Source organism: Dipodomys ordii, unplaced genomic scaffold, assembly GCF_000151885.1.
Source record: "Dipodomys ordii isolate 6190 unplaced genomic scaffold, Dord_2.0 Scaffold60, whole genome shotgun sequence".
Taxonomy (NCBI): Eukaryota; Metazoa; Chordata; class Mammalia; order Rodentia; family Heteromyidae; genus Dipodomys; species Dipodomys ordii.
In genome coordinates, this window is record NW_012267276.1 from 7,247,767 (window position 1) to 7,266,333 (window position 18,567).

At 38.5% G+C, this 18,567-nt stretch overlaps 1 protein-coding gene across 1 annotated transcript in view; it reads right to left on the reverse strand.

The window, feature by feature from the left end:
- Window positions 1-18,567, reverse strand: part of Fat4 (FAT atypical cadherin 4) — a 190,065-nt gene that overhangs the window by 57,696 nt on the left and 113,802 nt on the right. Inside the window, exons 5-6 of the mRNA XM_013022110.1 lie at window positions 11,125-12,047; window positions 10,373-10,547 (exon numbers count right to left, since the gene is read on the reverse strand). Of these exons, the coding sequence (XP_012877564.1) occupies window positions 10,373-10,547; window positions 11,125-12,047 (1,098 nt within the window). The remainder of the gene's footprint in view (window positions 1-10,372; window positions 10,548-11,124; window positions 12,048-18,567) is intronic.

The following is an 18,567-nucleotide window of genomic DNA, read 5'->3' on the forward strand; positions in this document are numbered from 1 at the left end:
TTTATTCTTTTTGCTTATGTGGTGCTGAGGAATCGAACCCAGGGCCTCATGCATGCAAAGCAAGCGCTCTACCACTGAGCCACCTTCCCAGCCCCACTCTCATTAAGTCTTTAGCTTGATACTGGCACAAGAACAGACTTCAGGACCAATGGAATAGAATTGAAAACCCAGAAATGAACCCATAGACCTATAGCCATCTAATCTTTGATAAGGGAGCTAAAAAAATAGAATTGTAGAAAGGCAGCCTTTTCAGTAAATGTGCTGGCAAAATTGGTTAATCACTTGTGTAGAAAACTAAAGCTAGATCCTTATATATCCCCCTGCACCAGAATCAACTCCAAATGGATCAAAGACCTCAGAGTCAAAGCAGACACTCTGAAAACATTACAGGATGGAATAGTAGAAACCCTAGGTCTCCTTGGCACGGGCTGAAATTTTCTTAATAGAGACCCAGAAACACAACAAATCAAAGAAAAGTTGGACCAATGGGATTGCATGAAATTGCAGAGCTTCTGCATGGCAAACGACATAGCTAGCGAGATCAATAGAAACCCCACAGATTGGGAGAAGATCTTCACTAGCCATACAACAGACAAGGGTCTCATATCTAAAATATACTTGGAACTCAAAAAATTAAATCCCCTAACAACAAATCCTCAAAGAAACAACTGTCCAATAAATGCTTGTCTTTTAATAGTAGTACAAAAGGGTTTCCATGCAACAAAACATTGTTTCCTTTTTTGTGTGGGTGCTGGGACTTTGATTTAAACTCAGGCTTTTTCAATGAATTCAATGGCATCAAGGTCACTTAACGATCTTGTTCAGCTGGTACTCTAGCACTGGAACCACACCTTCAGCCTTCAATGATCTTTTCCACATAAAAATGAATCCCCAAGGGCTGGGGAGGTGGCTCAGTGGTAGAGTGCTTGCCTTGCATGCATGAGGCCCTGGGTTCGATTCCTCAGCACCAATTAAGCAGAAAAAGCTGGAGGTGGCACTGTGGCTCAAGTGGTAGAGCACTAGCCTTGAGCTAAAGAGCTGAGGGACAGTGCCCAGCCCCAGAGTTTGGGCTTCACAACTGACAAAAAAAAAAAAAATAAAAGAATCCCCAAAAGAAAACTCCTAAATATTCCTTATATAAAACACACTATAAGCCAAGCACTGGTGGCTTATGCCTTGTAATCTTCACTACTCAGAAGGGTGAGTCCTGAGGATCTTGATACAAAGCCAGCCCCATCAGGAAAGTCCATGAAGATTCTTCTCTCCAATTATTCCCCCCCCAAAAAAACTAGAACTAGAGCTGTGGCTCAAAGTGGTAGGTCACTGGGCTTCTGCAAAAAATCAAAACAAAACAACAACAACAAAAAAAACCTATGGAGAGCCCCCAGGCCCTGAGTTCAAGTCCCAGGACTGACAAAACAAATAAAAAACACTACAGTGGACAATCAAGCCGTGGGCAACAATGAGTCACGATGGCTTCAGATCCTATACTCACTGATAAACAGTGGAGACCAAACATGATGGGCTTAACTTTTCTTGATAGAGGAGTTGCAGTTATGTGAGTCAGGTAAAGCATGCATTTCCTTTTGGAAAATGTCACCCCCTCCCTTGCTCTCTACCAATTTCTCCCTCCCACCTCCCCCCACAAGTTGTATAGTTCATTATCAACAGTGTGTAGGAGTACCACTGCTGCATTTGTTCACCCTTTGTCCCTACATTTCTGTGTCCCCCTTACCCTCCTGATGGCAGATAAACAAACAAGACAAAAGGAAAACAAAAACAGCAACAAAGAGAAAGCCTCTTGTTTACATTTCCTTGAGTCCATTTCAGTAAATATTATTTCCTATCATCAGAAGCAAACAGGCTTCACACCTTTGTTATCCTCTGCTAAGAATATCCTCCTTTGGTCTCACACTGTGTGTGTGTGTGTGTGTGTGTGTGTGTGTGTGTGTGTGTGTGTGTGTGTTTTAACTTAGGGGACATCTCAAATTTTCTTAGGTCAATACTTTAGGCCTCTTAATTGATTTGTCTAATTTTCTAACTTCCTATAGCTACAGAAGTCCCACCTTCATCTCCCACTGGCTCAACCCTCAACGTGGGTAAAATACATTCATTACCTACCATTGAATGAGGTTCAGCACAGATCACCTGAAAACATGGCAAAACATGTTGCACTTTTTTTTTTTGGTTGGTCATGGGGCTTGAACTCTGGGCCTGGGCTCTTCAACTCAAGGCTAGCGCTCTACCACTTGAGCCACAACACCACTTCTGGTTTTCTGGTGTTTGACTGGAGATAAGAATCTCACGGACTTTCCTGCCCCAGCTGGCTTTGAACTTTGATCGCAGATCTCTGCCTCCTGAGTAGTTAGGATTACAGGCATAATCCATTGGCTCCTGGCTCTATTGCACATTTTATCTGAAGGAATTTGGAACATGGAATATGTGCATACTGAGACTTTAACTCAGGACCTTGGGATCCGGCGAGGCTTTTTCACTCAAGCCTGGAACTCTACTACTTGAGCCACACCTCCACTTCTAACCTCTTTTGCCTCTTGAAGGAGGCCCCAAGACCTCCAGATGAGAGGTGCACTCCCACACACACAGCAAAAAAGGGTCTTCAGCTCTGAAATTGTGAGGGAATCCTGAGAGGGACCTCAAATACGGGCCTACTGCTTCCCCCTTTTATGTTGTTTTCCAGAACTCTCCACTCTCTAGCCAAACCTAGTACAATTCTCCACAAACTAAACTAAGTCTTAACTTTCTTGTGAAATCATCAGTGTCATACAAAACTTACATAAAACTTATACAAAAACGTATTTAAAACTTATACAAACATATAAAATGTTATGCTTCTACCTTTTTTAACTGTCTTTTCCAAGTCTAGCTGACAAGATTGTGGCAAGTGAACCTAGAATGATTAGAAAGAAAAAAAAAGATTCTTTTATACATCAAACTGGAATTTTCAGTGTCTTCTCTCTCAGGGACTAAAGTAATAGGCTCCAAGACATTCCTTTCTTCTTCTCCTTCTTTCTCTTCTTTTTTCTTTCTCCTCCTCCTCCTCCCTTCTCTTTCCTTCCTTCGTTCCTTCCTCCCTCCTCCCCTTTCCTACTCTTCTTCTTCATCTTGTTGGCTTCAGACAGCTTATTATTTGCAAAATTAGATCCTTCCAACTTTCTGTTTGGATAAATTTAACTCTCTCTGGACTACAAGTCTCATATGAGCCACATTAATGGGTTCATCTTCAAGGCTCTTCTCTGCTTCATTCTAGCCCAGCCTTCTTCATCTGCGGACTATTTACCAGAATGCCTGACTCGACCCTCTGGGGAAGCTATCCTCTCCACTCTGGGGCCATGTAGATTGCACTTATATTTAATACACTGACTGAATTTCCTCTCCTAGTGAGTGGATTTCATTTTGTGTACCACCTATCTCTCTAACTCCAGTCCAAACTCTACCAGTACAGATTCTTTCTTTTTTATGGTTTCTTCAATAGCTAGACGCAGAGCTTGAAGAGAGTGCTCAATAAAAGTTTCCTGACCAATCAGTACAAGATGTGCATTGTATATCCTCAAAGTATAGAATTACATAGTCCCACACGCTCATCAGAACTTCTGAGGTATATGAAGTTAGCATCATGGTTGTGTAGGGGCAAGGGGCAGGGGAGCGCCATTACTGGGACTTAAACTCAAGACTTTGCATTTTCACTTGGCTTTTTCACTCAATAGCTGATGCTCTACCATTTGAGCCATGCCCCACCTTTAGCTTTTTGCTTGTTAATTAGAAATAAAAGAGTCCCATGTACTATTCTGCCCAGATTGTCTTTGAACCAAAAACCTTAGATCTTCACCTCCTGAGTAGCTGGAATATTAGGTGTATGTACTCGTACCTAGCTATCTTTAGATTTGAACAAATGTATAATAATAATCAGCAGTTGTGATCATAATGTAATTGTCTACCTATAAAGTCTAATATATTTTTAATCTTTTACCACAGAAATTTAATGTAAATAATGCCTAAATTTAAGCTTATTTTCAAAATACTGAAAAGGCTTTCAAAGGCTTGTTTTCAACAGTACAATTACTGAGCCTAATGATTTTTTCACTTTAAAAGTTTTGAAATATATATTGATTTGGGAAGAGTAAAATAAAAGTGGAAGGGTTTGTTCATTAAAGTAAAATTATTTATGAAAACTGTCTCTAAATTGTGTTGTAGAAAATCTATGTGACTTAGAAGAAACAGAATTTTTAAGGAATATTCTGATTTGTTTAAAGCAAGTAGTAAATATGGCTTGGGTGACTCAGAATTTGGTCAAAGGCAGAAATCTTGGAGACTCCTCCTGACTTTGCTGCTATTTTGAGCTAAAAGTTGTGCCAGACTGCTTACTTATCCCATGCTTCAGTTCCCTTATCTGAAAAATAAAGGAAATGGATTAGCTCAGCTCCAAGAAGTCTTCTGGTAAAGATCATGGTTTGGGGTTTGGTTTTTGGTTTTGTTTTTTTTTTGTTTGCTTGTTTCTTTGTTTTTTAGACAGTACTGGAGTTAGGTCTTAGGGATTCACATTCTTTCTTGGACTTTTCACTGAAAGCTGGTGCTCTATCACTTGAGACATGGCTCCATTTTTAGCTCTTTGATGGTTATTTGGATATAAGAGTCTCACAGACATTTCTGCAGGGGCTGGCTTTGAACTGCCATCCTCAGATCTCAGGCTCCAGATTAGCCAGGATGACTGATGTGAGCCACAGGCATTTAGCTAGTAATGATCATTTTAAATGATATTTCTTTGACTCAGAACTTTTTGTATAATACTTTGTTTAAAAAGTCCTCCATACAAAAGCGGTGCTGTGGCTCAAAGTGGTCGGTTATTAGCAGTGAGCAAAAAAAACTCAGGGACAGGTCCGAGGCCCTGAGTTCAAGCCCCATGACCAAAAGTAAATAAATAAATAAATAAGTTTATTTGTTTGGGGGAGGGTAAAGGGAAGCACAGAAATAGTGGGACAAAGGGCAAACTAATTCAGAAGTTATACTCATAGACACTATGTTGAAAATGAACTACACAACTTGGAGGGGCAGGAAGACTGAGAGGGAAAAATTAGGAGAAACAAAGAAAGGACACTGTTCAAAATGAAATGTAGTCATTCATACTTGACCTATGTAACTATAACCCTTCTGTACATAACTCTTACAATAAAAATTAATTTAAAATAAAGAAACCAACAAACAAAAAAGACCTCCGTGCTATATGTTGAGTTGTAACTATCATATAACACAGGTCCCTTGACAGTGGAGTGGGGGATATCTACATAGCATAGGCTTTGGTTTCCCAGTCAGGGTACAGATCAACCTAAGTTACAAAAGAAATCTACAAGCCAGGTGTCAGTGATTCACACCTCAGGAGACTGAGATCTGAAGATTCTGAAGTTCAAAGCCAGCCCAGGAAGGAAAATCCATGAAATTCTTACCTCCAATTAACCACTAAAAAACCAGAAGTGGAGCTGTGGCTCAAGGGGTAAAGTGCAAAAAAAGCTCAGGAATAGTTCACAGGCCCTAAATTCAAGCCCCAGTAATAGATCAAAAAGAAAAGGAAGGAAGGAAGGAAGGAAAGAGGGAGGGAAGGAGGGAGGAAGGGAGGGAAAAGACAAAAGAAAGAGAAAAGAAAAAAGACTTGGATAAAGTGGCTCTCCTAAATGCATATCTATCTGCACAGTTTATGGAAACTCCCAATTTCCATAACCAAATTTAAAATAAGCAAACTTTTCATACTAAGTTGATGTGAAGAGTGATATACATTACATATAAACCAACTCCTGTACATCAGTGCTGAGACAGAGATGTGGTACTTCAGAGATAAGAAAGTCCATAAGTCTTTTTTCTTTAGGATGCCCAGGTTTAAAAGAATTTCAGATGGTCTAACTTTTCAAAAGCACGTTGTTTCTGCTTAGGCAGACATTATCCTAATTAAAAAGGTGCACTGTACTCATAAATTGACATAGTGAATTGAAATTTTTTGTACAACTACATAAAGATAATACAAAATAAAAAATAAAACAGCAAAGCATAGAGTAGACATAAAACCTATGCAGAAATGTCTAACAGATAACAAAATTGAATAAGAGCCAGTGTGCTCAGGCTGTCACGAGAATGAGTCTGGGGCAGTAAGTTAAGCACTTGGAACTAAATTAAAGCCATAAAATGCTTCAGTGGATCCTTACATCTGATTGAAATTTACCACATAACACTGAACTCACAGAGGCCCAAATGTTGGTGCTGTTTTTCAAGATAGGAGTCAGTTTGAATGTCCACAACCAGTGTAGCAATTCCAACCATGATTTCAGTCATGAATTAAGAAGGAAAAAAAGATTTTCATTTCTCCTTTCTTAAAGTCCTTCACGAAATTTGCAAGTAAAAGAATATTGCAATAAAATAAATGCAGGTGTGATGCCAAAGCATGAATGGCTGTTGCATGTTTAACAAGAAGACAAGCACCACAATAGCTCACACCTGTAACCCTAGCTACTCAGAAAGTTGAGATCTGAGGATCATGGTTCAAAATCAGCTGCAGCAGAAAAGTCTGTAAAACTCTTAATCTGCAGTTAACCAGCAGGTTAGAGTTAACCAGAAGGTCAGAGCTGTGGCTCAAGTGGTAGAGTGCCAGCCTTGAGAACAGAAGCTAAGCAGTAGCGTCCCAGACCTGAGGTCAAGCCCTAGTATCATCACTAAATATAAAATAAATAAAATGTAAAGTAAAATAAAAAGTATAATAAAACTAAAAGTACAACAAAATAAAATACAAAGTACAAAATTAAAATAAAATATAAAATACAAATATAAAATGTAAAATTTAGGGCTGGGATGTAGCTCAGTGGCAAAGCGCTTGCCTAGCAAGTGCAACGTCCTGGGTTCGATCCCCAGTACCAAAAAAGAAAAGACAAAAATAAAATAAAATGTAAAATTTAATTAAATATAAAATACTAAATAAAATAAAAGGTGGCATTGGTGGCTCATGCCTGAAATCCTAGTTACTCAGGAGGCTGAGATCTGAGGCTTGTGGTTCCAAACCAGCCCAGGGAGCAAAGTTCATGGGACACTTATCTCCAATTAACTATTAAAGAGCCAGAAATGGTGCTGTGGCTCAAAGTGGTAAAGCACTAGCCTCAAGCACAAAAGCTTAGACAGTACCTACATATTGAGTCCAAGTCCCAGAACCAGCACAAATAACAAAATAAGTAAAAAGTAAATAAATAAATATGAAATATAAAATACAAAATTAAAATTAGTATAACAAGTTGGTTAACCACAAATTATCATCATTTATCATATAATATCATGAGATCAACAAACATCAACAAATATAAAGATTTTGTCACAGCTTCTATTCTGGGTGTTTCTGGGAATGTAATATTGAATGAGACTTAGGAGATCTCCATTCAAATGGAAGCCATAAGCTGAAGTGCATTCCCAGGCAGGTACACCGGCCACCTGAGAAGTTTTACATAGCACAGAAAACGTTTCCAGAACAACATGTTAGTTCTATAGGCAAGCATACTATTTGTATTGGCAACATACAGCACAGGCAGAATAGCCATCTTTTTTGTTAAAGTTAACAAAATATCATCTTTAACTGAGTTTGTTAGTCTGTTTAGCCATTGAATCTTGTAGGGCAAAAACATGAGCTATAATGATTGCAGTCTACTCTGGTTTAGTTTTTGAGTAATGTGACATGCAGTCAGTCTCACATACATGTGATAGGGTGAGTGTGGCTTATTTTCAGAAGCAGACAGAAGTGCTTACAGTTTCCAGATGTGCTAGAGTTTCTGCATGTCAGTAAATAAAAATATGGTGAGAATAGAATGCTAATGTTTCCTCCAATGGGAAAATGCAAAGATTTAGAGCTTTCTATGATGAAAAAGCTACAGCTTCAATTCTTACCATATTGCCAGAGTTGGCCTATCTCTGGGCTGCCAGCCGATAAGGATTATTAAAAAAAAAAAAAGAGCAAAAGAAAGGTGATTTATGAGAAAAGAAATAAAACTGTCCATGTTTTTCTTAAGAATGCTTTGACATTTTCCTGGTCCTTAGAATACCATGGCTTTGAGAGAAACATGGCATCTGGGATCTAAAAGCTGCCATATTTTTCTGCATTTTCTCATGTCATCTACCAATTTTACTGGAAAATCACAGCAATGCATATGGATGATTTTAAGTCTGGTGTCAAAGACTTTATTCCTAAAAAAAAATAGGATTGAACTGATGAGTTTCAAACTGGAGAGCAAAAGTATAAACTTCCCTTGCACAATGTGGTTATTGCTGATGATGAACATGTTCATAGGAATTAATTGAACCATAACAGTGTCATCGTACAGGAGTCTCACTACTGTTAAAATAGTCAGCTCATTTTCTCCATAGCTTCTCCTGGCTGACTGGGTCACCTGGGGTGAGTGATCTCCAGCCTTCTGGGCCAGCACTTCCCTACGGGTGGTTTTCAAATTGCAGCCCCCTTCCTGAGAAATTTGGAAAAAGCTCTGTAAAGGTTTGTGCTCTGGGGGCAAGTTTCCCAGGATTACCAAAATGCTGTGTCCCCTAATGCATTAAGGCCCTAAATGACACTTCCAAACCCCTCTACAATTCACAACTCTCCAAAGTCAATTCAGAGCATCTCTACAATTCTCACTGGGCAAGAGCAGAAGTCTCCACAACAGACAGCAGAGTTAGATGTTCTAACTTGTACTTTTACTAAGAATCCTACCTCCCTGTTTTTCTTGGGCTCATGCTTGATGGCATTGGGGGTGGGGAGGAACACTGGGGGATGTTTACACCATGTTGATCCCTACAACCCAGTATTAGGCACTTAATCATGTGCACACTTAGATTAATGCTTTATTGAGACATCTTGTAAACATTCCTCCTGTTTCAGTCTAGCTCACCACATCTATCAAAAGAAAATGTCTAGTTACTCAGGAGGCTGATATTGGAAGATCCCAGTTCAAAGTCAGCCCAGGAAGTTTAGTCCGTGAGACTATTATCTCTAATTAACCAATAGAAAAGCTAGAAGTGGAGGAGTGGCTCAAGTGATAGAGCACCAGACTTTATTTTTCTTTATTAGATTTTTATTACCTTTAAATAGCTGTACAAAGGAGTTACCAGTCAACACATCAGTTTATGAATAAATACATACTGACCAATGTTACTGCTTCCATCATTCTCCCCCAATCCCTCCAACCCAGCCCCTCCCCTCAATTTTCTTAATTATGATTATATATCTCTCCACCCTCAGTCTCAATTGGAAAAAGCTAAGCCAATGTGTGAGGCCTTGAGTTCAAGACCCAGTACTGGGACAAAATAAAAAGCAAAACAAAACACAAAAAACACCTCAAAACCCCATGTAAATGTGAAAATGTTATAACCACACCTATTTGTACAATTCATATATAAATAAAAATGTTTTAATTTAAAAAGTTTTAATTAAAAATTAAATTAAATTTTCATGTTAAAAAATTAAGAAAAAATCAGCTCCAAAATTTTAAGGGGAAAAATAAGATTTTTTTTAAAAATCACTCAATACACAATTATATGTAACAACTCTCTGCAAGCACTGAAAGCTGCCACACATGGCTTTTCATTTCCTAGGGCCCATTGCACATTGCACAGCAAAGCTGCTGCACCTGCTCGTACGGATACCCCATGGGGCTTCCAGCAAAGCTAGTTCAATGCTGTGGAGTCTAGAGGATTAGTGATGCAAAAACTGTTCCCACGGTCTTGTCTCAGTGACCTGTCCACATGCACCATCTAGATGTCTTCAGAGCTCCCGACTCAGGTGCTCGAGCACTGGGCCCTCTGGTGATGCACAGGGCCAGACTCTGTTTCTTTTACAGAGACAGAGTTTTGCTTGTGATGCATTGAAGCTCTCACCACTTACACATACATTTCACTGGACAATTTACATGCTACTAATTGTGGAGCTACATGCTACTAACTCACCTACTGAGATGTAGGCTTTTAATAAAACCCAACATTTAATAATACAGAAGTTGGCCTGGCTCTGGTGGCTCACTCAGCTATTCAGGAGGCTTATGTGAGGATCTTGGTTAAAAGCACGCCAGGACAGGGAAGCTTGCAAGACTTTTATCTCCAAATAATCACCAAAAAGTTGGAAGTGAAGGTGTGGCTCAAGAGCTACAAAGTTAACCTTAAGGGGCAAAAAGCAAAACAAAAAACAAAAAACCTCAAAGAAAACTTTTAGGCCCTGAGTTCAGGTCCCAGGACTTGTACCAATAAAAATAATAGTAGTAATAGTAGAAATAATAATAATATTTTCATAGAGTAGGAAAGGAATTATTCAAACCACTTAACAAAGTTGTAACGCACTTACACTTACCTGAATCTGTAGCTGAAATTAACAAAACAAAATGTTCCTTTGTCTCCCTATCCAAGCTCTGGATCACTCTTAGTTCTCCACTGGCTGAAAGTGTGAAGGCCTGCTCTTCGTTACCGCCACACAGAACATAGGAGAGTTTGCTGTTTTGTCCCTGGTCATGATCTGTTGCCACCACCTGTAAAACAGCATGATACACATGATGGATGAGAGTAAACAAGTTCTGAGGACTACCGTGAAATGAAATACAACATCCAAAAGATGATGAGGATGAAATGTCTTAACACAATTTCCAAAATATCCCTTAAAGCGCAAAATAAAAATGCCAAAAAAAAAGAGAGGATGTGCCATGCACACAGATGTACACAAAAATTTTGCATAAAACAGATGTGTAGTCTTTCTGGAAGTTTCATGAAAACTGCATTTTCATAGCAGTTTCAGGGAGAGATTGCTCACAAAATAAATATTTATGGGCAATACTTATGACCATTTTTTCAAACCCTGACATCATTTTATGTAAATAGAATGCAGAGATCATTTCCATGGTGAAACAAAAGTTTACAATACACACAGGCATAAGTACACATAATATAATTGCACACAAAGGAACACAGCTGAAATGCAATGTTTAATCTATAAAAAGAAATCAGTATGCTTTAGATGATAGCAGACTGCCCTTTGCGAGATGAGCTGTATTCACATTATCCAGGGGCGTGAGGAGAAGGAGTTTGTCCACGAGCTACCTTACCACTCACCTGAAGAATGGTTCTGGGAAGTGTCCCCAGATTTTCGGGGACATGGACGGAGTAAGGAGACAGCTCGAATGTGGGAATGAAGTCATTAACGTCCAGTAACACCACCCTGACGGTGGAGGTGTCAGATCGGGGGGTGCTGCCCCGATCCGTGGCCTGGACGGTCAGGAGGTACACGGGGATCCGCTCTCTGTCCAGGGGCCTGGCCACTGTGATGGCACCGGTGACCGAGTCGATGCGGAAGTCCTGGTGGGCATTCCCATCCACGATGCTGTAGCGCACCTGCCCGTTGGGGCCCTCGTCGGCGTCGGAGGCAAAGAGCTGCAGGATGTCGGTGCCCGTGAGCGTGTCCTCGCTGATCTCCACCGCGTGCGCCGCGTGCACGAACGCTGGGCTGTTGTCGTTCACGTCCAGCACGGTGACCGCCACCTCAGTGGATGCGGACCGCGGCGGCTGCCCTTTGTCTGTGGCCACCACGGTCAGCGTGTAGTTCGAGGCGGCCTCTCGGTCCAGCTCCGCAGCCAGCCGCACCTGGCCGTCGATGGTCCCGATGCTGAATGGCCTTCCCGCGGGATTCAGCAGCGCATACTCGATGTAACTGTTGGGGCCGCTGTCCGGGTCTGCGGCCTGCGCTGTGAACACCACGGTGTCCAGGGGGGTGTTCTCCGGGACGTACGCCAGCTTCGGCGAGAGGAACGCCGGCGGGTTGTCGTTCACGTCCAGCAGAATGATGGAGACGTGTGCAGTGCTGGTGAACCTGGGGGCCGGGGGTGTGGGCAGGTCATGCGCCTGCACCACCAAGTTGTAGAAAGACTGACTTTCTCTGTCCAAGGCTTTCAGGACTTTCAACGCCCCGTCCTTGTCCACTGTGAACTGCCCAAGGCTATCGCCCGAAGCAATGCTATAAGCCAATTGAGAGTTGATACCTGGGAATTAAAGGGGAAGGAAAATCAGACACATTCCGATGACAGAATTAACACCCAAAATGCTGACAAGCCCTTATGTTTAATGATGCCGTGTGTCTAAACACACTTTTGGCTACATAATTGTACTTCCTTCATGAATAATAATATAGCACTAGCTGAGAGCTTGTGGCTCATATATAAATATATATCTGTAATCCTAGCTACTCAGGAGGCTGAGAACTGAGGATTCCAGTTCAAGTCCAGCCTGAGCAGGAAAGTTTATGAGGCTCTTATCTCCAATGAACCACAAAAAGCAAGAAGTGAACATGTGGCTGAAATGATAGAGCACTCTCCTTGAGCAAAAAAATAACACTCAGGGACCATGTCCAGACCTTGAATTCAATCCGCACAATCAGCACAGAAGAAAAATAAAAACTAAACTACAGACACTAATTTTTCCTGGTAACTTTTGATCTGAAAAGATGTTTACAATCTAGAGAACCAATGACCTACAACTTGTTATTTACTCCACCATCAAAATGTTAAAATATGAAAGCAAAGAGGAGACAAGTATTGCAGGAGACAGATATTGTCTATGCTTATTTTTTTCTGTTGCTATCACAGATCCTCCTGGTCTAACATGAACCATGCCACACACTGTATTATTAGCCAAACATTTATAACATCAGTAATTTATTGAGGCTGACATGAATTTTCAGAGAAGAGTAATAAAACGTTCCGATGTGTCACATTAGTCATGGGGGCACTAAGTCTACTTTTACATTTCTTGTCAGAACCAATAAATACTTTTTAATTCCTAAGAAGCATCTGGCTAAGTAATGGCCTTTGAGAAAAATAACCCTCTCAACTTTTATTACACATATACTAAGTTTTTAAAAAGCACTCCTTCAAAGAATTGTTAATAGTAAAATTATACACGAAAGTCTCCAAATATAGCTGTCCGTGCCATAATTGGGCTATAGTTAGGAAATATCTTTTATCCCCTAAGAATCGATGACACTTTCTAAGTTAAAAAAATAATTAAATTCTCATTTTTTTAATGATTGTAAAAATTCTTATGCTTATGTAGAAACTGTCTCCCCTGGTGGTTTTAGTAAGCCATTGGACAGGAAGTTAGTAAAAATAGGCAGAGAAGAAGTGTTTTATTCATAACCCCACAATGCCACTGGCATTTTTATGGATTATTCTAACAAAAATGTTTAATTCTGGTGCTAGGGAATGCCTATAGAGTCATATGAATTGGTTATAAATAAATAGCTCCAATATTGCTGAAGTTAATTTCAGATACTTCAGTTTCCAAATTCCATCTTTGAGAATGATACTCATGCTTTACCAAGGGCCTTATAGAACAATCTATCTCATTGCCCAACTTCTCTGTTTCTCTCTTCTCTCTCCTCTTTCCCATTTCACTAAGTCTTTTCTCTCTCCCTCCTCTATCTTCTTTGTCTCTGTCCTCTCTCCCTCTTTCTTTCTCCTCTTTTTTCCTCTCTCTTCTCCCCTCTTTCTCTTGTTCCTTTCTCATAACTCTCTTTTCTCTTCCCTCCTTTCTCTCAATCACTGTCTCTCTTATCTCTCTATCTTAATCTTTCTCTCTCTTCCTGCCTTCTCTGTCTGTCTTCTCTCTCTTTTTTCTCCTAGTTTGGATTTTTCTCTCTGTCTTCTCTTCCTTCTCTCCTCTCTCCCCTTTTCTCTCCCTTTCTTTTTCTCAATCTGTCAATTTCTCTTTATTTTTCTCTTTATTTATTTTCCTCTTTCCCCTCTCGCCTCTCTCACTTTTTCTTATTTCTTTTCTCTCCTTGCCACCTTTCTTTCCTCCTCCTTTTCTGCCCCCACTCCTCCTCAGTATTCTATGGATACAAGAGTTAACTTTTGCCTTTTCCTTGGATCTCACCAATTTCCTTTCTCTCCATTCTCTCTCTCCATCTCACTCCAATCCTTATTCCCTCTATTTCCCTCTTTCCATTTATCTCTCCATTTCTCTTTCTATGCCTCTCTTTCTGTCTTTGTCTCTCTCATTTTTACGCTTAAAAAAATAAAGCCATATTACTCTTTTCCTGTAATTTCATTGTCTCTACTTACTGTCCTATTTCTATAGGATGACATGTAGGAAAAATATTCAGAAGATAACTTTTAGGCACTGGTTTAGTGACACAGAATTTCTTGAGTAAGCACTGGTTATGTAGATCTTCAGAAAAGTAGTTATTCCACTCAGTATGAATTGTGGCCTTTAATACTTACAACTTAAAACCACTGCCATGTTAATAAAACATTAGAATCAGAAAAAAATCACGGATAAATATTGAGGACAAAGGTCAACCTAGAAGCAGGAGAAAAATAGTAAGATCCAATAAAACAAGATCAACACCAGCATCATTCCTTGTCATAAATACCACAGGTTTGGGAAATCAAGTTTCAAATACATCAATATAGAAAGTATCAAATATGATTCTATGTTTGTGGGTGGATGGGGGAATATTAAAGAATCTAGTTACTTTCAATGGCTTTTCAAAGACATTGTCAAAGAAAGCCCAGCAACACACTTTGAGCTCCCTGCTCTCTTGAAACCCAAACTCACATGTGATTATTATTTAAAACATTATAAAAAACACTACAAATAACACTGAGGAGAAAAGATTTTAAAAAATTAGTTCTCTGAAAACATGAGACTTTTTCATATCTAAGATACAAAGATGTTAGATATACCCACGACATTTTGCCTAGTTATAAAAGGCTACATAAATCTATAGCAATCTGAGTCATTAAACCATAGGTCTGAATCCTGGGCCTACAGGGCTGCGGCCTCCTTAAGTCAACAGCTAAACTGCAGCAAGCAAAGAATACGATACTGAGATTTTATAGCCTAATCGTAAATGGCAGAGCAATCCCTTCTAAAAGAGGGAAATGGGTGCTGGTATGTGTTAGTAAGGGAAGCAATAAATACACAACTTCTACTTGAATTATGAAAATGAAACTGATTATAAATTTAATTCAGAATGATAAATGAACAAATGATTACAATTAGCACCGAAAAACCAACATAAATAGCCCAATACTTTGCAGAGAATCCTGCAACACGAAGAAGCAGTTCATCCATCAGGAAATAAATTTTAGAAATTACAGACTATGGAAACTTGCTAGATTTATTTTGTTTTAAAGAAAAGGGCATTGTATTCTTGGCAAGTCAAATAAGGAACTTCAGCAGTGTGTTCCCCATCAAAAAATGTCCATAGATAAATTAAAATTCAAAATTCTCCCTTAACATTTGTGGTCTATAAAGAAAATAAAGCCTTGATCTTTTTATTTTATCCTTGATTTTTGCATCCAAGATCTGAACCATAAAACAATAAATGCATTTGTTTTTAACTTTTAAATTTGACCCCAAAATGTTGAAACTTGAATACAGTGGGTTTTTATGGTCCACCAGATCTTTCAACTGAAAAGAGGTTGCATTTCAAACCATTTGTATTCAATTTTCTGAAAAGCATTTAGGTCCCTGACTTAGTTTTAACGCTATGTGTGTGTGTGTGTGTGTGTGTGTGTGTGTGTGTGTATGCCTGTGTATTGCTGTGTAGGTACATGTATACATATACTCATTTATATTTGAGTAATAGTTCAGATCTAAGGAGCATAATACATAAAATACACAAACAGCCTAACATCACTGACTCATACCTGTAATCCTAGCTGCTCAGGAGGCCAAGATCAAAGGTTAGAAGCCAGCCTGAGTAGAAAAGTCCTTATTCTTGTCCAGTTTACCCAAAATAACAATAATGATGAAAGAGAAAAAAAGATGTGGAAGTATGGTTTACGTGGTAAACCATCAGCCTTGAACAGAGAAAACTAAACAAGACTAAGATATTCTGAGTACAAGCCCTACTACCAGAACAAAGAATAAATAAGTGCATTAACAGATAATAGATGAAATAAATGATATATGTACATAAATACATAATGTAGATGATAAAATGCACTTAAGAACTACAGATACATAACTTTATATTATGAAGTATATATGTATTCATAACTACAAATATTGCCTTAATATGTGTGTAAAAATTGGTATGTGTCCACAGAACTAGTTATGATGAAGCAGCTCCCGGGCCATTGGAACCCTAAAAGATGAACTCCCTTCCTCCTCTAAGCATGCAGGATACAATTATTCAGACATATTAGCATTATTATTATTACAAGAAGCAGTCTTAAGATAATATCAACCCTGGATATTTTTATGAGGCTCTAATTTCTAGTAATTTTCCCCAATGTACTTTTTAAACTACATACAGAGAAGCTTCGAGATACTAATTATCTATTTATGAAACTCATAAAGGATTTGCCTTAGACTTATGAAATGATGGTATAACAATAAATGCTACACTCCAAATCTCTACAGAAAGAATCTATTTAATATGTTAGACTTATCTTAATACTGAATTTTTTATCTAGAAGGTCAGTATGCCCCCTCACTATGAACCCTTGAATCGGTGCTTAAGATTAATTTATTAATATTGAAATATCTAACTAATATTATTGTGGGATAACTAGAGAATTGAGTGTCACTGTGTTGGTAATTTTATAAACAAGTTTGTTCTTATCATTATCCTTAAAGATCAAAAAAGTAAGAACTATGTCCTATATTTTAGGTCAAGGTACAGGAAATTACCCTGATAAAAGCATTCAAAATGAAAACAATGGGTAAATGTAGCTTAAAACATTTATGCAACACAATTAAAGGGGAAAAATCCATTTTAAAATGTTTTGGAGTCAGCCATTAATATATGCTTGTAGTTACATGTGTGTGGAATATTCCAAAGCATGCTTTTCCTTCTCTTTTCCCAGTTGCCCTGCATTTTAAGTTATGAGTCTAAACGGAATGTATTTGAAAATAGAGACAATGCTTTGAAACATAAGGATCTCTGACTAGAATGGAAAACTCTCACCATAGAATTATACAAATATATAGTGTTGTAAATATTCATGATCTGGGAACAGAGAAGATAAACAAAGGTTATGATAACAGGGAGAAATAATCCAAATTAAACATTAGTATCAACTGTGCATAAGCGTTCTAACTGGAGCCAACCTGCACATTTTAGAAATACCAAGTATCATCTTTGTGTGTGTGTGTGTGTGTGTGTGTGTGTGTGTGTGCGTGTGTGTGTGTGTGTGTGTGTGTGTGTGTTAGTCCTGGGGCTTGAACTCAAGACCTGAGCTCTGTCCCTGAGAACTTTTTGCCCAAGGCTAGCACTCTACCATTTGGCCCACAGCTCTACTCCAGGGTTTTTCTGGTTAATTGGAGATAAGACTCTCACAGACTTTCCTGCCCAGGCAGTCCTTGAATACAGCCTCCTGAGCAGCTAGGATTAAAGGTATATAACCCATTGGTGCCAGGCCATACTTATTATGTTTTTACTACCAAGGATTATAATAATCATTATGTTAGAGCTACATCTGTTTCACATATATTCAGGTGCCTGATTCTACCCTATGTTTGGATAAAAGGAGTAGATCTCAAAATGTACTCAGTCAAAAGAATTCTAAAGAAAAGCAACCCCAATTCTGTTTATTAAAATATACATCAAATATGTCTTTTACCTCAATATCTTCCTACGTGATATTTCTATACGCCCCGGAAGGAGAACTAAGAATAGGGAAGAATGAACATTGAGGTCGATTATACAAATCATCTACATCAGTAAGAACCAGGAAATTCTAAAGTTACGGTTGGTGTGCCAAGTTCAGGATCCAGATGCTCAGACTAGAGATAGATTTCCTCTCTAAAGTCCTGTGCTTTGTTTTATGGACTGGATCCAATGGGAAGGAAAACAAGATATGCTAACTAACCCTCTGAATAATTCAGTGAGACACTGATAATCTATGCAATATTGGCATCAATAATGCTATAGTACCAAACACGTGCATTTATAAAATAGGTTATAGAAGAAAGGTTAAGGGAGAAAAGTGTTTAAAAAAAAAAAACTAAGTGTCACAAGTGCTCTGGCAATAAGTACACATCAAATGTGTGTACAGATAATTTTCTTGATTTTATGCATTTTATAAATCATAAGTTAAATGATCTGAAGCCTCTCTTCTACATAAAGTATTACTATAATTTTGTATTAATACTATATAATTTAGGGTGGAGGTTCACTCTAGTGGTAGAGCACTTACCTAGCAAGTGCAAGGCTATGAGTTCAATCCCCAGTACCCAAGACCAAATACCACTTATGTATGTTTTACAACTTGAGCCAAGCCCTCACACCCATGGTTTCCTTTTGCTTCCTAGTTTTATTCTTTTCCAGTTTAAATAATCTATGCAAGCATAAATAATTTTATTTATGTAAGTGAAATTTACCAAAAATTTATTTTATGACTTCTACTTTACTAACTTGTAATATTTTGCCATAGATTCAGTGTGAAAACAAAATATGACATTGGAAAATTGATACACATGGTTATGGTGTAACATTATTAGAAAATATTAAAATTATTTAGATTTAAAGTTCTTTATAGTTAAATTATA